Source organism: Chiloscyllium punctatum, chromosome 11, assembly GCF_047496795.1.
Source record: "Chiloscyllium punctatum isolate Juve2018m chromosome 11, sChiPun1.3, whole genome shotgun sequence".
In the NCBI taxonomy this organism is placed as follows: Eukaryota; Metazoa; Chordata; class Chondrichthyes; order Orectolobiformes; family Hemiscylliidae; genus Chiloscyllium; species Chiloscyllium punctatum.
In genome coordinates this window covers 87029193-87044192 of record NC_092749.1, presented here as the reverse complement: position 1 = coordinate 87044192, position 15000 = coordinate 87029193, and the positions used below count along the sequence as shown (strand labels likewise).

General features: G+C 39.3%; 1 protein-coding gene across 1 annotated transcript in view; it reads right to left on the bottom strand.

Annotated features, from left to right (window-relative positions):
- igf2r (insulin-like growth factor 2 receptor) overlaps positions 1–15000 on the bottom strand; it is a 207495-nt gene that overhangs the window by 23152 nt on the left and 169343 nt on the right. Inside the window, exons 36-43 of the mRNA XM_072581192.1 lie at positions 14391–14540; positions 13954–14115; positions 12518–12719; positions 11239–11473; positions 7988–8124; positions 6520–6637; positions 5639–5785; positions 4971–5155 (exon numbers count right to left, since the gene is read on the bottom strand). Coding sequence (XP_072437293.1) covers positions 4971–5155; positions 5639–5785; positions 6520–6637; positions 7988–8124; positions 11239–11473; positions 12518–12719; positions 13954–14115; positions 14391–14540 — 1336 coding nt within the window. The remainder of the gene's footprint in view (positions 1–4970; positions 5156–5638; positions 5786–6519; positions 6638–7987; positions 8125–11238; positions 11474–12517; positions 12720–13953; positions 14116–14390; positions 14541–15000) is intronic.

The following is a 15000-nucleotide window of genomic DNA, read 5'->3' as shown; positions in this document are numbered from 1 at the left end:
GGACCTGAAGTTATCTTCAGAGAAGAAAGAGCTATGAGCCAAGATATACATAGGACAAAGTTGGCCACTCTGCTCAAATTGGGATACTATTTGTTTCAAGCCAAACTAGAGTTAAAGTTAGAGTTAGGGTTAAATGTGGGTTAAAGTGAAGTTAAATTGGGAGTTAAAGTTGAAATTGAAATTTAAGTTAAATGAATTAAGTAAATGTCGAAATAAATATATATTTTATACTGAATATTGGTGCTGAAAGAGTTAAAAAGGGGTTTGAGTTGATTGCCCCCTGTCCCCTCCCCCACTACCTTTTGTCTGTCATACATGGGAAGAACACCTGGAGACGGTTGAATATTCCTTTTGGACAATGCAAGATTAAAATGGGAAGAACTGAAAAAGCTCAGTATACGAACAAATCAACGGCACACTCATGGGCTCACCGATCTCTGGACTCATAGCAGAAGCAGTAATGCAAAGGTTAGAACAAACAGTCTTACCACACCTTCAACCCAAACTCTGGGTCAGATACGTGGATGATACCTTTGTAATAATTAAAAACACAAATAGAGAACACACACCAGCTCATCAATGCCACACTCACAGGAATCCAATTCACTAGAGAGGAAGAAAAGGACAACCAACTCCCATTCCTCGACTTGATGGTACAGAGAATACCGAACGGAGAATTCACCACAAAGGTTTACAGGAAAGCCACACACAGACCAAGTCCTAAACTATGAAAGCAACCACCCCAACACACACAGACGAAGTTGCATCAGGACACTATTCAAAAGGGCCACAACACACTGCAGCACACCATAACTACAAAAAGAGGAAGAGGAACTCCTATACAAAGTATTCGCCAAAAACAGATACCCTCGCAATTTCATCAACAGATGCCTAAGGGAGAGACAACGGAACGAGGACATGCCACAACCCAAAGGACTAGCCACACTACCATACATCAGGAGCATTTCCGAACTGACAGCCAGACTACTGTGACCACTAGGACTCATAACAGCACACAAACCAACAGCCACTCTCAGACAACAACTCACCAGAACGAAGGACCCGATACCCAGCATGAGCAAAACCAATGTAGTGTACAAAATCCCACGCAAGGACTGCACAAAACACTACATCGGACAAACAGGAAGACAGTTAACGATCCGTATACACAAACACCAACTAGCCACGAAACAACACGACCAGCTATCCTTAGTAGCCACACACGCAGATGTCAAGCAACATGAATTCGACTGGGACAACACTACCATTATAGGGCAAGCCAAACAGAACAGCCAGGGAATTCCTAGAGGCATGGCACTCATCCACAGATTCTATCAACAAACACATCGACCTGAACCCAATATACCGGCCACTACAGCGGACAGCTCGAACTGACAACCGGAAGCGGCAGAGATAGGCCACTATAAATGCCGGAGAAAACATCACAGAAGCGCTTCACAGGAGGCTCCCAAGCACTGAGGATGTCACCTAGACAGGGGACGAAACATTTGCAAGACAAATTCCCAGCTCGGCGAACAGAACCACAACAACGAGCACCCGAACTTCAAATCCTCTCCCAAACTTTGAAGATGGACTCCTTTCCATTATGGCCTAGATTTACACTGAACTCAAAGGATTGAAATGTTTACAACACCTAAACGATATGGGCATTGGCAAGGTATGGGGAAAATAAAGCTAATTAAGAAATAAGATTCTCAACATTGAGGAAAAGTTCATTCTGCAACAGAATTTTGCATGGCGAGATAAGAATCGCACTAATGAGTGGTAAAAGGCACACATTTTATCACCTAAGCTTATCTGATTGAATATAATTTCCTTCGGCCCCTTGCACTGGTTAGAAACTAGATGGTGATAATTCCTGATATGATAGTCAACAGGTACCTGACAGCTCAGGTCATTACTTGCTCCTTTGGGCCTCCAACATGGGTAACAGACCGCCAATATTTCCAGGTAGGGTCCAGGAGCAATGACCAACCACACCCCTTGTCCAAAGATTGGCACTGGACACCAGCCTCATCATGGCATACTTCTGAGCCACACAGAATGCAATTCTCCACTTCCATACTCCATTTTGAAGTGCACTGCCACCTTTCCTTGCAATTCAGCTGCTGTGACTGTTTGCAGACAGTGACAAGTATCTATCTCAGATTGGACCAGGCCTCATTTTAGAACTTGTTTGCTCTCTTAGCACGCACCCACTTTGTGCCTACTTGAATGCTCATATCATTGCTCTTTCACACTTTGCTGCATTAGTCTGAATTTAAAGGCATGTAGTACTTCGGTTTTGCTTTGCCATTTAGTGCAAACAAAAGGCCTGACAAGCTTGTCATAGCTGTCAGTGATCTATCAAGGGGGTGGACCCATTGCCGTACAGCACTGTACAACATAAATATCATAACTACACTATATTAGCATCTTATGTCACAAGAACACTGCACATTTCAAACATATAGCTGTGTCTAAGTCTCAGGGGAGTAGTTTTCAGTCAAGGTAAACTCTCTTCTCTGCTGCAATCCAGCCACAGTCAAGGGCATTGCCCAAGCTGAGTCCAGGAGCTTGAGCATGGTCAGTCAGCTGCTTGAGGAAGTCTAGGTCAGAGGTTCCATATCACTTAAGAACAGCCACGGTCAGTCAGTTCTGTAAGTCCACGAATTCACAAAGAAAAATCAGTCAAGGGTCCAGTCACTCATCACTTAGGGCTATCCATTCAAAGTTAGTCAGTCAACGGGGAATGGATTACAGCCTGCCCCAGGGGTCAGCTCAATGGATGTTAAGGAGTCATTATCGGGGCTACTGTTGTGGCAAGGAAGCTCAAAAGGGGAAACTCAACTATAAGGACAAGAGATGATAAAGAATTGGAGGACATTGGTGGGGGGTGGTCAAAGGTAACAGCCATCTTGGCTTCAATTAGGGTGCGGGTCATGTGGCACAAAAGGTCAGCATGGCTAAGCTGTATTGCTGTGGTGCTGTTAAAGGAGAACCGCAAGGCTGGACTTTTGGGGGGGGGGGGGGGAGCGCAGGGAGGGGAAAGGGAGAAAAGAGAAGAGGTGAGAGAGTGGGAAACGTGTGGATGCGCAGTACTGCTGTTGCTCCAGTGGGCATAAAAAAGGAAAAAAAGAAGTGGACCAGAGTTCCAGGTTGAACTTGGTCCTGCTCCAGCAGTTGGTATGGGTTTGAGATGGTATTCTGCAATACAGTCTCTGTGACAGTGTTGCACAGCACCTACATGGAGGAAATAGTATCAAGGAAATAGACACTTTGACACCTCTGCGTTCTGAAGGAACCTTCAGCTCTGACCTTTCCATAGTAAATGAAGATTTTTGTTTTTTCTTTTATCTAAAAACAGCAAAAGTAAAAATGAATATTTTCAAAGAGAGGTAATCTACACAGCTCAATTCTTGGAGCTGCACTTTGAATGGCAGTTAACCAGGAAGGCAATATCAATGTCAAATGTCAACAAGTTTATGAATGTAACCTTGTATGTGCAACAAAGTGCCATTGGTGCCAACTGTGTCCTCAGACGTTTCCTTTTACATTTCCTTTCCACAATACAAGGCAAAGGACAGGTCTTGGCTAGCAGAGCTTAAAGCTGGTGTGTAGCTGGGTTTTACATATGATGCCAGGTGCAGGTACCTCAGGTGAGTGTTTCTGCTATTGCAGAGTGCACTATAACATGAATGAGGTGCCATTGAGGCATAGTGCATATATAGTGAGATTAGATGCAGAGAATCTACAGAGTACAGAAAACCATCCACAATTTCCTGAAAATTACAAAACCAATTTTAGTAACATTCAGCACATAATCTTAACTGTTTCATTCTTCAGATACTGCCAGACCTCTCTTTTTCCCAGCACTTTTGTATTCGCTCCTGATCTGCAGTCTTTGACAAACTTTATAAAATGAAGTTATGCTGTAATAATAATGCTAATCCTAACACTCTACATCAAACCAAGTACATTTACAAGCAAAATACTCTTTCGTCCTCAACTGTCCTTTCCCACTCCCATCATCCATATCTTCTGTTTCTGACTGTAGCTTTCAATTTTTAAATCAACTTATTTGTCATCTTGTAACAGTGGTAGATGAGTCCTTCAACTTTGTTCCTTGAATTTATGGTTTGTGTCCTGTATTTGATTTTTGTTAAACTTTCCTTTCCTCCCTATAAAGCAATCTATTTCAGCTGTTTATTTTTTTCTCAAAGTGAAAACAACATAACAGGCAGCTAAGTAATTTTGAGTTAAAAACACTCTTGCAACATAGAGAATACAGCAATCAACTTACACACTGCATGTTCCAACAAACAGCAATGTACCAATGGCGGAGTAATTTTAAATTTTAAATCATTTGAGGGAGATACACTTGGTGGCACAGTGGTTGGGCGGCACAGCGCCAGAGACCCGGGTTCAATTCCCACCTCAGGCTACTGTGTGGAGTTTGCACATTCTCAGTGCCTGCGTGGCTTTCCTCTCAATCCAAAAGTGTGCAGGTTAGGTGAATTGGCCATGCTGAATTGCCCGTAGTGTTAGGTGAAGGGGTAAATGGGTATAGGTGGGTTGCGCTTCAGTAGGTCGGTGTGGACTTATTGGGCCGAAGGGCCTGTTTCCACACGGTTATCTAATCTAATTTAATTTAAAAATTCTAATCTAATACTGGCCATGACACTTTGGAGAACTTCTATGCTCTTTCTCAAGTGCATTGGATGCTTTACATCTACCTCAGCACAGTGACAATTCAGTGCAACATTGGATGATGTGCTGAACCAAAACGCAGTCAGAAATATTGCAAAGTTGGCATATTTTATAAACTGAAAGCTTTCCAGAAAAATAGAAAAACATTCAGCAAGTTTACATAGATGCTGCTTATATGATGTCAAATAAACAGGAACAATTGGCCTTCAGGAAACAAGCTTTGGAAAAAAAATCAAAATTATTGCATATTACACATTTACCTTCAAGGTAATATTTTGCTTTAGAAGCTATTCCAATGGATCTGAAATAGGGCTGGTTAGTTTTGACCTGACAGATATTGGAGTCTTGGCACTTAAGATCTTCAGGATTCGAGATTCCAGAAAGCTGGATATCATAGATATAGGAGTCACCATTTGATCTAATATCACCTGAAGCTTTGTACAATCTGTAAAGACAGTAAGAATTGACAGCAAGAATTAACAGCAATATGTTGAAAGAGCAATGATTGCCAATCAGCAAAACTAATCTGTCAAAATAAATCAGCTCCTTCAATGGGTAAATCAACATGGAAAGTTAATCATATCAGTGTTACATTTTGTTCCAATAATTTGAATGCTTACAAAAGCTTATCGGGATAAAGAACATTTTTTTTTAAAAGCACATCTTTCATGTTTTAAAAAGTTAGCTTATTTTAAAAGAGGCACTATGACATATTAAACAGGTCTTGTCCACATCAACAGATGGCAAACCTCCGAGAAAAGGTTACTAGACCAGAAACATTAAACTGGTTTATCTTCACATCTGCTGCCAGACCTGCTGAGCTTTTCCAGCAATTTAATTTTTTGTCGCTGGTAAACTGTGTATGTGCACAAACAAATGCAAGTTGAATTAAAAATACCAAAAACTTATCAAGATGTACAATACTTACTTTGAATAAATAGCTGACAAATTGGCTTTCTGGCCATTTGTTGGGCTTGTAATGGTTGCATTTACCATGTAAACCTCTTGAGGTTTCACAGCACAAGCTGCACGGGTCTCCCATACAATTAAAAACTCACACTCCTTTTCATCAAAGCTGGAAAGAATAACCGCAACAAATGTTACATTGGTCAAGTACATACAGGATAATGCAAATATGCAAAATGTTTGGACAATATTCAAAAGTTTTGGACCCAAAGATTAAAACATGCTGGCACAATTAGAATATTTTGTTTCTCAACCCCAAAATGGTTTGTAAATCTTTCAAGGAAATGCAGGCATTGCAGACTTGGCCAGCATTTGCTGCCCCTCCTTCATTGCTCAGGAGGTGGTGGTGATGAACTGCCTTTTTGAATCAATGCACTTCCTTTAAAGTTTCCTTCAAAACTTGACCGGTAACACAGGCACCACTGAAAACAATTCTTGGGGCCTAGCTGCGATTTTAGACAAACCTAATTTCAAGCTGGTTAAATCGGCATTAATTAGGGAAAGTACACAGGAATCATTCAACATTAAAATTTACGTTGAATTCCAATTCAAGCAAACACGTACAAAAAAACTTAGTGGCAATATTTTGATGGTAATTCCTCAATATCTCTATAAGGGTGTTAACTTTGCCTTTCTCAGGGTGAATGGATGAACAGTGCATGGTCTTAATTTCGGGATGTACAAGAGGAGCCAGCCAAATATATTACCCTTCCCTTTTTCTTGCCTTGGTCTGCTCTTTCAGTATTTCGGCAATGTCAATAATGCATGGAATTAGAGGTCCCAACTATACAAGATACCAGACTTCCTCAATAATTCAAGCAATGGGAATATGGGTCTCCTCACCTTTCCAGCTCTGGTGCTCCACTTGTTGATGAACATTGCATGCGTATTGTCGTCTTTGCGTGTTTTCCTGTACCACATGTAAAATACCCACTTGAATAACTCACAAAAAGATGTGCACCTGGAAATAAATGATTGAGATGAAAGCTTTTAGAATTATCAAGCAAAATATTTTTCAGGTATCATGTTCGGAGTGTTCACTTGTCTATTTGTTAACATGTGAAACTGCTAGATACTATCAAGAACATAATCTAGGTCCCATTGTTTTGGGCTACAAATACCCACTTGTCTAGAGAACTGGGCAAATAAACTCAGCTGACTGACATGACTAGGTGACAGACTCAACCAGAGAAACGAACAATTAGATTATATTTAGATTAAGCAAAGAGCTTCTACACATTTAACCCAGCCGAGTACATAATAAAAGGTAACACTCTTTGCTCAAAACCCTAAAACTTACCAAAATGTTACAATTTCTTAAGTTTCAAAATACGTATTTCCAAAAAAAATTAAAAAGATATGGAACTTGGTAATGTAATACTGTCAACAGGCACACATGCGATAAGTGCAGCATCTGAGGAGTAGCAGAGTTGACATTGAGCAAAAGCTCATCAGGAACTAGGGCTTTTGTTCGAAACATCCTGCTCTTCAAATGCTGCCTGACTGGCTATGCTTTTCCAGCACCACACTTTTCGACTGACTTCCAGCATCTGCAGTCCTCACTTTCTCCATACATGGGATATAACAATGGCCTCCAGTGTAAACTAAGGGACTGAATTTGGTGTGACACAGACATTTAGGCAATTAGTAAAGCTCTAACTTTGCTAAACTGCAATTATGTAGTTTACATTAAAATTACCCTTGTTTCTCCCTAAAATGTAAGTGACAAATAATAAAACAAACTGACCATTTGAGATACAACCACATTACAAAGTTATATAGAACCATCAATACAAGAGAATATTGTAAATTTATCAGGGTTAGTTAAGTTAAAGTGATGTTTTCTGTTTGCATGAGTGCAGACTTGGACATTTGTCTTAAGTGACACTCCAGGAGAGTCAAATGAAAGAAAATGATATTTGCCTGAGAGAAGCAAGCAAAAGGAAATAAAATATTACACTTCTTTCTTGTATGAACTTCTAAACAGTTTGCATCAACAAACACGTTTCTCAGACAAACCACACCATGTGCAGATCATACTTCGGTTAGGGCAATAACACTATACCTTGTGACTACAGTAACAGGCAGTGGATATTCAAGTGCTAGATATGGTTTGCTTTTCTTTATTAAACCAACGTAATACAACAAACAGTAAGATTCAGGAGAAGCTGACTACCACAAGTAATCTAACCTAACTATCCTGCTCTAGACTAGATATCCTATTAAAAATAGTACAGGACTACAGAAATAATTTGAATCATTTGTCAATAGTTACTTGCACTACATCATGTTAAGTGATCAGACTTCATACCTTGAATGTTGATTTTTTGGGTGTGAACCAGCCCCAATATTTGGGTTTTACCATTTTTATTCCTTCTGCACATGCTAGCATATGAAGGGCAGCCAGTGGGTCCTTCACGAACACCTTGACAAAGATTCATGTAATACCTAAAAGATAAAATTTAAATGAATTCATAATTTAAGGAATAGAAACTAGTATCTCAACCTGAGCCAGTACGATCTAATTTGATCACCTGATTCTCAACCTCAATCTCACTTGGGAAATCCTGTACTTTCAACCATTGCCTCCTTGCTCTAGATTCCTCAAGATGGAAACATCCTTTCAACTATCCATTATCCACTATCTCACTCTTCAATCTTATAGTTCAACCTAAAGAAACCACCTCTCAAACAAAACCAGACTCGCACAATTACCTAGACTATACATTTTCACATCCTGCTTCCTTAAAAGACACCATGCCATTCTCCCAGTTTCTCTCTCGTATTTGTTTTGATCATGTCAACTTCCATAAAGAGGCCTCAAACCAGCGATTTTCCGCTACCATAGTCAATAGGACCCTTTGCTGTACTTTATTCATCTTCCCCACTTCTGCCCTCACCTTTTCCCCTTCCCTCCCAGAACAATGAGTGCGTCACCTGGTCCTCACTTATTACCCCACCAGCCTCCACATCCAATGGATTGTAAGCCACCATTTGCATCACCTCCAATGGGAGGCCTCAACCAGAAACATATTCCTCTCCCTTGTCAGCATTCCATTGAAACTCTGACCAGGACACATTTGTACATTCCTCCATTTCTAACATTTCCTTCTGTCATTGCATGGGAAGATGCACGGAAGTAATACCTGCTCATTTACTTCCTCCCTCCTCGTTATCCAAAGGCCATAAGTACACTTTCCAGGTGAAGCAGCAATTTATTTATACTTCATTCAGTCTAGGTAAAAGTGAGGACTGCAGATGCTGGAAACCAGAGTTTAGATCAGAGCGGTGCTAGAAAAGCACAGGTCAGGCAGCATCTGAGGAGCAGGAAATCAACGTTTTGGGAATCCTGATGAAGGGCTTTTGCCCGAAACTTCAATTTTCCTGCTCCTTCATTCAGTCTAGTCTACTGTATTTGCCGTTCACAACACTGTCTCCTTTACAATGGGGCGAAGAAACGCAGACTGGGTGACCACCTTGCATTCTGTCCTCAAAAAAATGACCCTGAACTTTCAGTAACCTGTCACTTCATGTTCCCCTGCCAACATTTCTGCTGCAGTACTCCAGGCAGTCTCAGTGCAAGCTTGAAAAATATCTGATTTTTGATTTTGGGACCCAGCAGCCTCTAGGAGTCCATAATGAGTAACTTTCGAGCTTGATTCTGTCCTTCTGTTTTTCACCCACTCCGCACCTGGTGTGTTTTGGCACTGGTTGCTATCAGCAGTCATCCATTCTAACCTACCTCTGAACCTATTATCACATTATACAGACGACATTCCGGACAACTCATGCTTTCTCTTGGCTTTGATTATCATATTTACCTTTTCTTCTGTCTTGACTTGCTATCAACAATCTCCTTGATAATCTGACAACTTTCAAATTTTTCTTTCTGCACTTAATCTCCACCCATTGACTCTCATCTCTTGCACCCTCCTCCCAGCCACCAATGACTTCACTATAATACCACATTAGCCTAGCTGCTAGCAGCTCTGTTGAAGTCACCAGACTAGAAACAAAACTCTTCTCTATCCATTTTTCCAAGTTATCAGAGTGGGCGAGTAGCAACTAAAGAGGAGCTGCATTTGATGGGCCAAATAACCTATGTTGAAACAATTCAAAGCTCTACAATTTTACAATAACGTATTTTGGTAAAATGTGTAGTAAACGCAATTTTGGGAAGAAACTTATAAACACTATTGAAAAAGACAAAAAGCAATAGTGCAAAGTCATTTTTAACTAAATCAGTCTTGTTTGTTGTACACTGGATTACCAACAGTGGCTCCAAAACATGCCGATCAGTGTTTAAGATTATTAGACAACAGGCTTTCAATAATTGTTTCTGCAAAGTAGCAAAATTCACAATTGTATCAGCAGAAATTCAGATATTACTGAAGTAGCCTCTAGGTTACAGTTCAGGAAATAGGAAAAAAGTCAAACACTACCTTCAGGCTCAAAATATTTTGGGCTTTCAACCTACAAATACTTCAAACATTACACAGAACCAAATCACTTTGGTTATTTAGCCCATTAAGTGTAGCTTGCACAAAACCAAGGCCAAGAGTAAAATAACAGAGCAAAGACACTACAAATTACCCTATTGTCTTTCACATTCTCCTTTACCACCTACTTATCATTCTTCAAAAGCTACAGCCCTATAATTGGTTGGATTTGCTAATCTTGAGTATGGCAGTTCTGTAACGGCATATTCTATGGTTCTGAGATCATCCTCCTAGTGTTCCAAAGGAAGGATGGGATATTACAAACAGTTCAGATTTGGGGGAAAGAGATCAGGAAGGAGGGAAGAAAAAAACTCAAGTTATTGTAACAAATACATGGGCTCTAACATTTCAACAGCTTGTGATAGCCCTAGTGCTGGCTCGACAAAAATTGATGTATTACCAACGACTTCTAACAGGGTCAGGATAGCTCTGTATACTGAAATTCACTTATAAAATAAACAAAATCTCATCTTTTTGCTCAAGTCCACAAATCATTGAGAAGGTTTATAAATTAGCATTTGCACGTCAACCCACTTCCTTTCCTTAAAACTTGTCTTTCTCTTAATCAGCTTTCCCCACTTTCCACAAAAAATGGTTTACTTCTGACTGAAGTACTGTTTCACCAGGTACAGAGCATCATGTTTGCATTATTATTAATCAAGTGTCCAAGATGGCAGCAATATTAGCCAAATGCTGTGCAAAGAGATGCAAGCACTTCAAAGTTGGACTGTGCTGAAGTTTGACTGACATCTACATAAATGCAATCCCAGTAAAGGAGGTGAACAGATATTCAGAGCAAAAGCCTTTTTTTTAAAAACACATGGGTCATCAAACCAGTGCAGTTCTACCTTTGACCCTTCAAGGTTTGAAAACCGCACAAACTAGAAATCCAAATCTAGAACCTTCCTGTATGCTTCAGCTATTCAGTCATCAAGTTGTTTCCATAGTTCAGTATGAATTTAAATATTAACTACTTAATACATTTTGATATGGCAATTATAGTGTAAGGATTGTATAAAAACAGAAGCAACCTCTATAAAACAGTGAGAAAACCATAACTTACGTATCACCATTCGATGTAAACTTCCATGATCCGGTAAGGGAAGAAAGCATTCTTAAATCATAGGTCTTATGCCTGTAAATTATCTTGCATTCCATCTTTTTGGGTGGACAAACAACGCTAGTCTTCCATTCAAAAGTTGTTGAGCAACCAAGGATCTCACTCAGCACTTCAGGGTTTCCGTTTTCAGCTGTTTCATCACATCTGAAGATGATTGTTGATCTCCGAGTTGCTGTTCCTGATGCCAATGAATATTAAAAAAAGTTCATTTAAAACAAACTGCAAGAAATTAAAATAACTGGCAGTCATTTTAAACATTCACCACTTGTATACAAAAACACAGTTACTATTACATTCCATTACTACAGAAGCCCCATGCTTTGTCCTTGTCATAGTCATCAGTTGTTGAACACCACAGAAATCCATCTGTTTTCCCATCTATTGTACACTCGCTGTAGGAGTTCCCAAGAAATATGAAAGGGAATCTGCAAAGCTCTCCTCTTTCAGTTACTGTCAAAGGCATCGAAGAAAAGGCACTAAGTCACTTCCACAAGAGAGATATAGTCTAAACAGATTGGTGTAATGCAATTTCTTTAGGTGATGCTTAAATAAAACAAAAAGCTCAACTCCTATCATGGTCTGTTACCTCCTGTTCTTTCTTGCTCCCATTTTTTTGCTCGCCCAGTTGGTCATCTTTATACAGGAGTAGAAACAAAGACCATGTCCATCCATTCAATTATGGACAGCATTATAATGCACTCAGCTCATGGATGTACTGGAAATTCACAAAGGCACTTTCAGCAGGAACCATGCCAAATGTGTAATTTCTTCAGCCCAGGGTTGTGAAGCAAATTGCAGCATCCTTTAATTCTATCCTGGTTAAAGGTCAGCTAACTCAGAACACAGGCTGCATGGTGGCTCAGTAGTTAGCACAGTTGCCTCATAGCACAAAGGACCGGAATTTGATTCTAGCCTCAGCCAACTGTCTGTGCGCAGTTTGCACGCTCTCCCAGTATCGGCATGGGTATCTTCAGGATGCTCCGATTGCCTCAGTCCAAAAAGATGCAGATTAGGTGGATTGGCTATGCTAAATTGCTCAATGTGCAGGAGGACTAGCCATGGGAAATGCAGCATTACAGGGATAGGGTAGAGGTGGCTCTGAGGGGATACTCTTTGGAGGGTCATTGTAGACTCAATGGGTCAAATGGCCTGTTTCCATGCTGTAGGGATTCTTATTTTGTACACAAGAGACAAGCAACCAAACTAAATTAATGTCTCTTACCTTTTGGGCACAGATCACTACTCCTATAATACAACATCAAGGCTTGATCCTGGTGTTTATATTCCAGGGTCATTGCTTTTGGATTGCCAAATGATGCTGCTTCGTTACCAGAGACCAAGCAGACAGCGCTGTTTTTACATTCAGGTATACCAGTTACTGCTGCACATATATTAAGGTGATAGGTCCTTCCTTTCAAGTTGACCTGAAGGATCATGAAGAGTGTTAATTAGTTGTGTTATGATAACAAATTAATGAGACTATTCTACATGAAAGAGACTTTTTATATTCAAATATTGCCTGTATGTTAAAAAATCAGAAACCATATTGCCTTCCAATAGTGACTTGTTAGTTAAAATGAAATTGGAAGAACTAAACTAAAACCTCAGGAGACCAAGAGAGGAAGCAAGATAGGGAGTAAAAATGATAGCGAGAGTCTTTAGTCATTTAAAAAAGGGAAAGAACAAGTGCGCTGGTTTTCTTGAAAAAGAGAATAGGGAGTTAATAAGGAAATGGCATATTTAATGATTAGATATTTTACTTCTCTTCATTAGAGAATAGCAAAAATAGTGCAACAATAGCTACAATCAGGAGGTGGGAAACAAAAGAGGAACTTGGTGAAATTACAATCCCTATGGAAGTGGTACTAAACAAACTGTTGAACTCTCTGTTTAAGTCCTTGGGTCACGATGAACTTTATCCTAGAGTCAAATCTTCCCTCGGTTTAATACTTTGCTAATTTGACAAAATTTGCTAGATTTTGGAAAAGTTTCATTAGCCTGGGAATCAGCAAGTATAATCCCTGTGTTCAAGGAGGGAGAAAGGCCAAAAACAATTTTACATGTGAGTTAACTCAATGTCTGAAAAAGGGGGGAAAAAAACCATTACTGATGTTATCAGCTGGGTACTTTTTTGAAAAAAATAAAAGTAAAAGGTAACTGGGAAGAGTCAACATGGTTTCGTGAAAGAGAAATTATGTTTAACCAAGTTATTAGAATTCTTTGAAGGAGTAATGTGTTTTGGATAAAAAGCCTATTGATATACTGTATTTAATTTCCAGAAAGCATTTGACAATCTTCCACATACAATATTATTTCACAAAGTAGGAATTTGTCCCAACTAGGAAACAAAAATTGGGGCCTCATTTCTATTTTTAAAATAAAGCTTTGTAAGTGATCAACTATAGCGCACAATTTTTAAAACAATATGCATAACTCACTCCCATTCACCCTGCTCTTGTATATCTTACCATTGAGCGGATCATTTCACATTGCTACTTATTAACTTCATTTGTGATCCACCTGGTCTCTACTTATCTATATCCTTGGCTTTCTTAGTTCTTTCACTCATCTTTATGTTGTCTGTAAATTTCAATATTATGCCTCCTTTACTTAAACTCCAGTTTGTTACGCATTAGCTTTCTATAATTAATCCATTACCTGATATTTCCCTCCTGTTAAAACAGACAGATTGAAGGTGTGATGTAACTGTTGATCAAATAGTGAACAGCCAGATGTAATCACTGAATCTGGACACACCAGTGGAGTTGCCCATTCAAACACAAAGCTACATTCTGATTTTCTCATCATTTTTGGTCTTCCCTGGCGAGAAGAAATCACAGAATGGATCAGCATTTCAACACATGAAATTTAATGTCACCTTTTCAAATTATCACAACATAATATTAGGTAATGGTGTAGATATACAAAGACAAAATAACACCAAAATCTAAGCTTTGTATCTGGTTATTTACATAAAGCTAGTACATATCAATCATTACTCAAAAGGATAACACAAGCCTTTGACTGTTACCCACTTGATTTTGATTTATATTAGACTTTATACTGATTACACAACTGTCAAGCAAATTTCTTACCAAGTCTACACCCTTGACACAATGGAACACTATGAGGGAGTCATAAGTCAATTCAGGATCTGTTTGACAGGTAACATTGGTTTTGAAAGAAATGTAGACGTCCTGAGTTGCTGAATTAATTTGTGGAGATGCAGAAGCATAACCAATTGCCTACAACAAAAAAAAAGCAAGTTATCGAAACTGAAATATTAGCATTCATTTACAATGTATCATGTTCTTCAGCTGCAATGCTTTGATCTGAATCATTCGTGTAAACAATGTCAGCTCATCATAAGACTATGGTCAAATACACATTTGAAAGATTGAAATTATTGCAAGGAAGTGTAATTATTGCATCCAAGTGAACAACATATATCCTCAATGAAAGAACCTAAATGTATTCTTCTTCAATAAAGGCATACCCCTCTTCAACTTTCATTAATATAGACTTCACAAAAATCAACAGAGGCACTGCACTGGAACAAAAATCTGATACTGATCTACAGATGTGCTATAATAGGCGGCTGAAAGCTTGGATTAAGAGTTAGATCTTAAGAAATATCTTGAAGGAAACGAGATATGTGGAGAGGAAAGTTTTAGGAAAGGAATTCCAGAGCTAAATGCTGAAGTT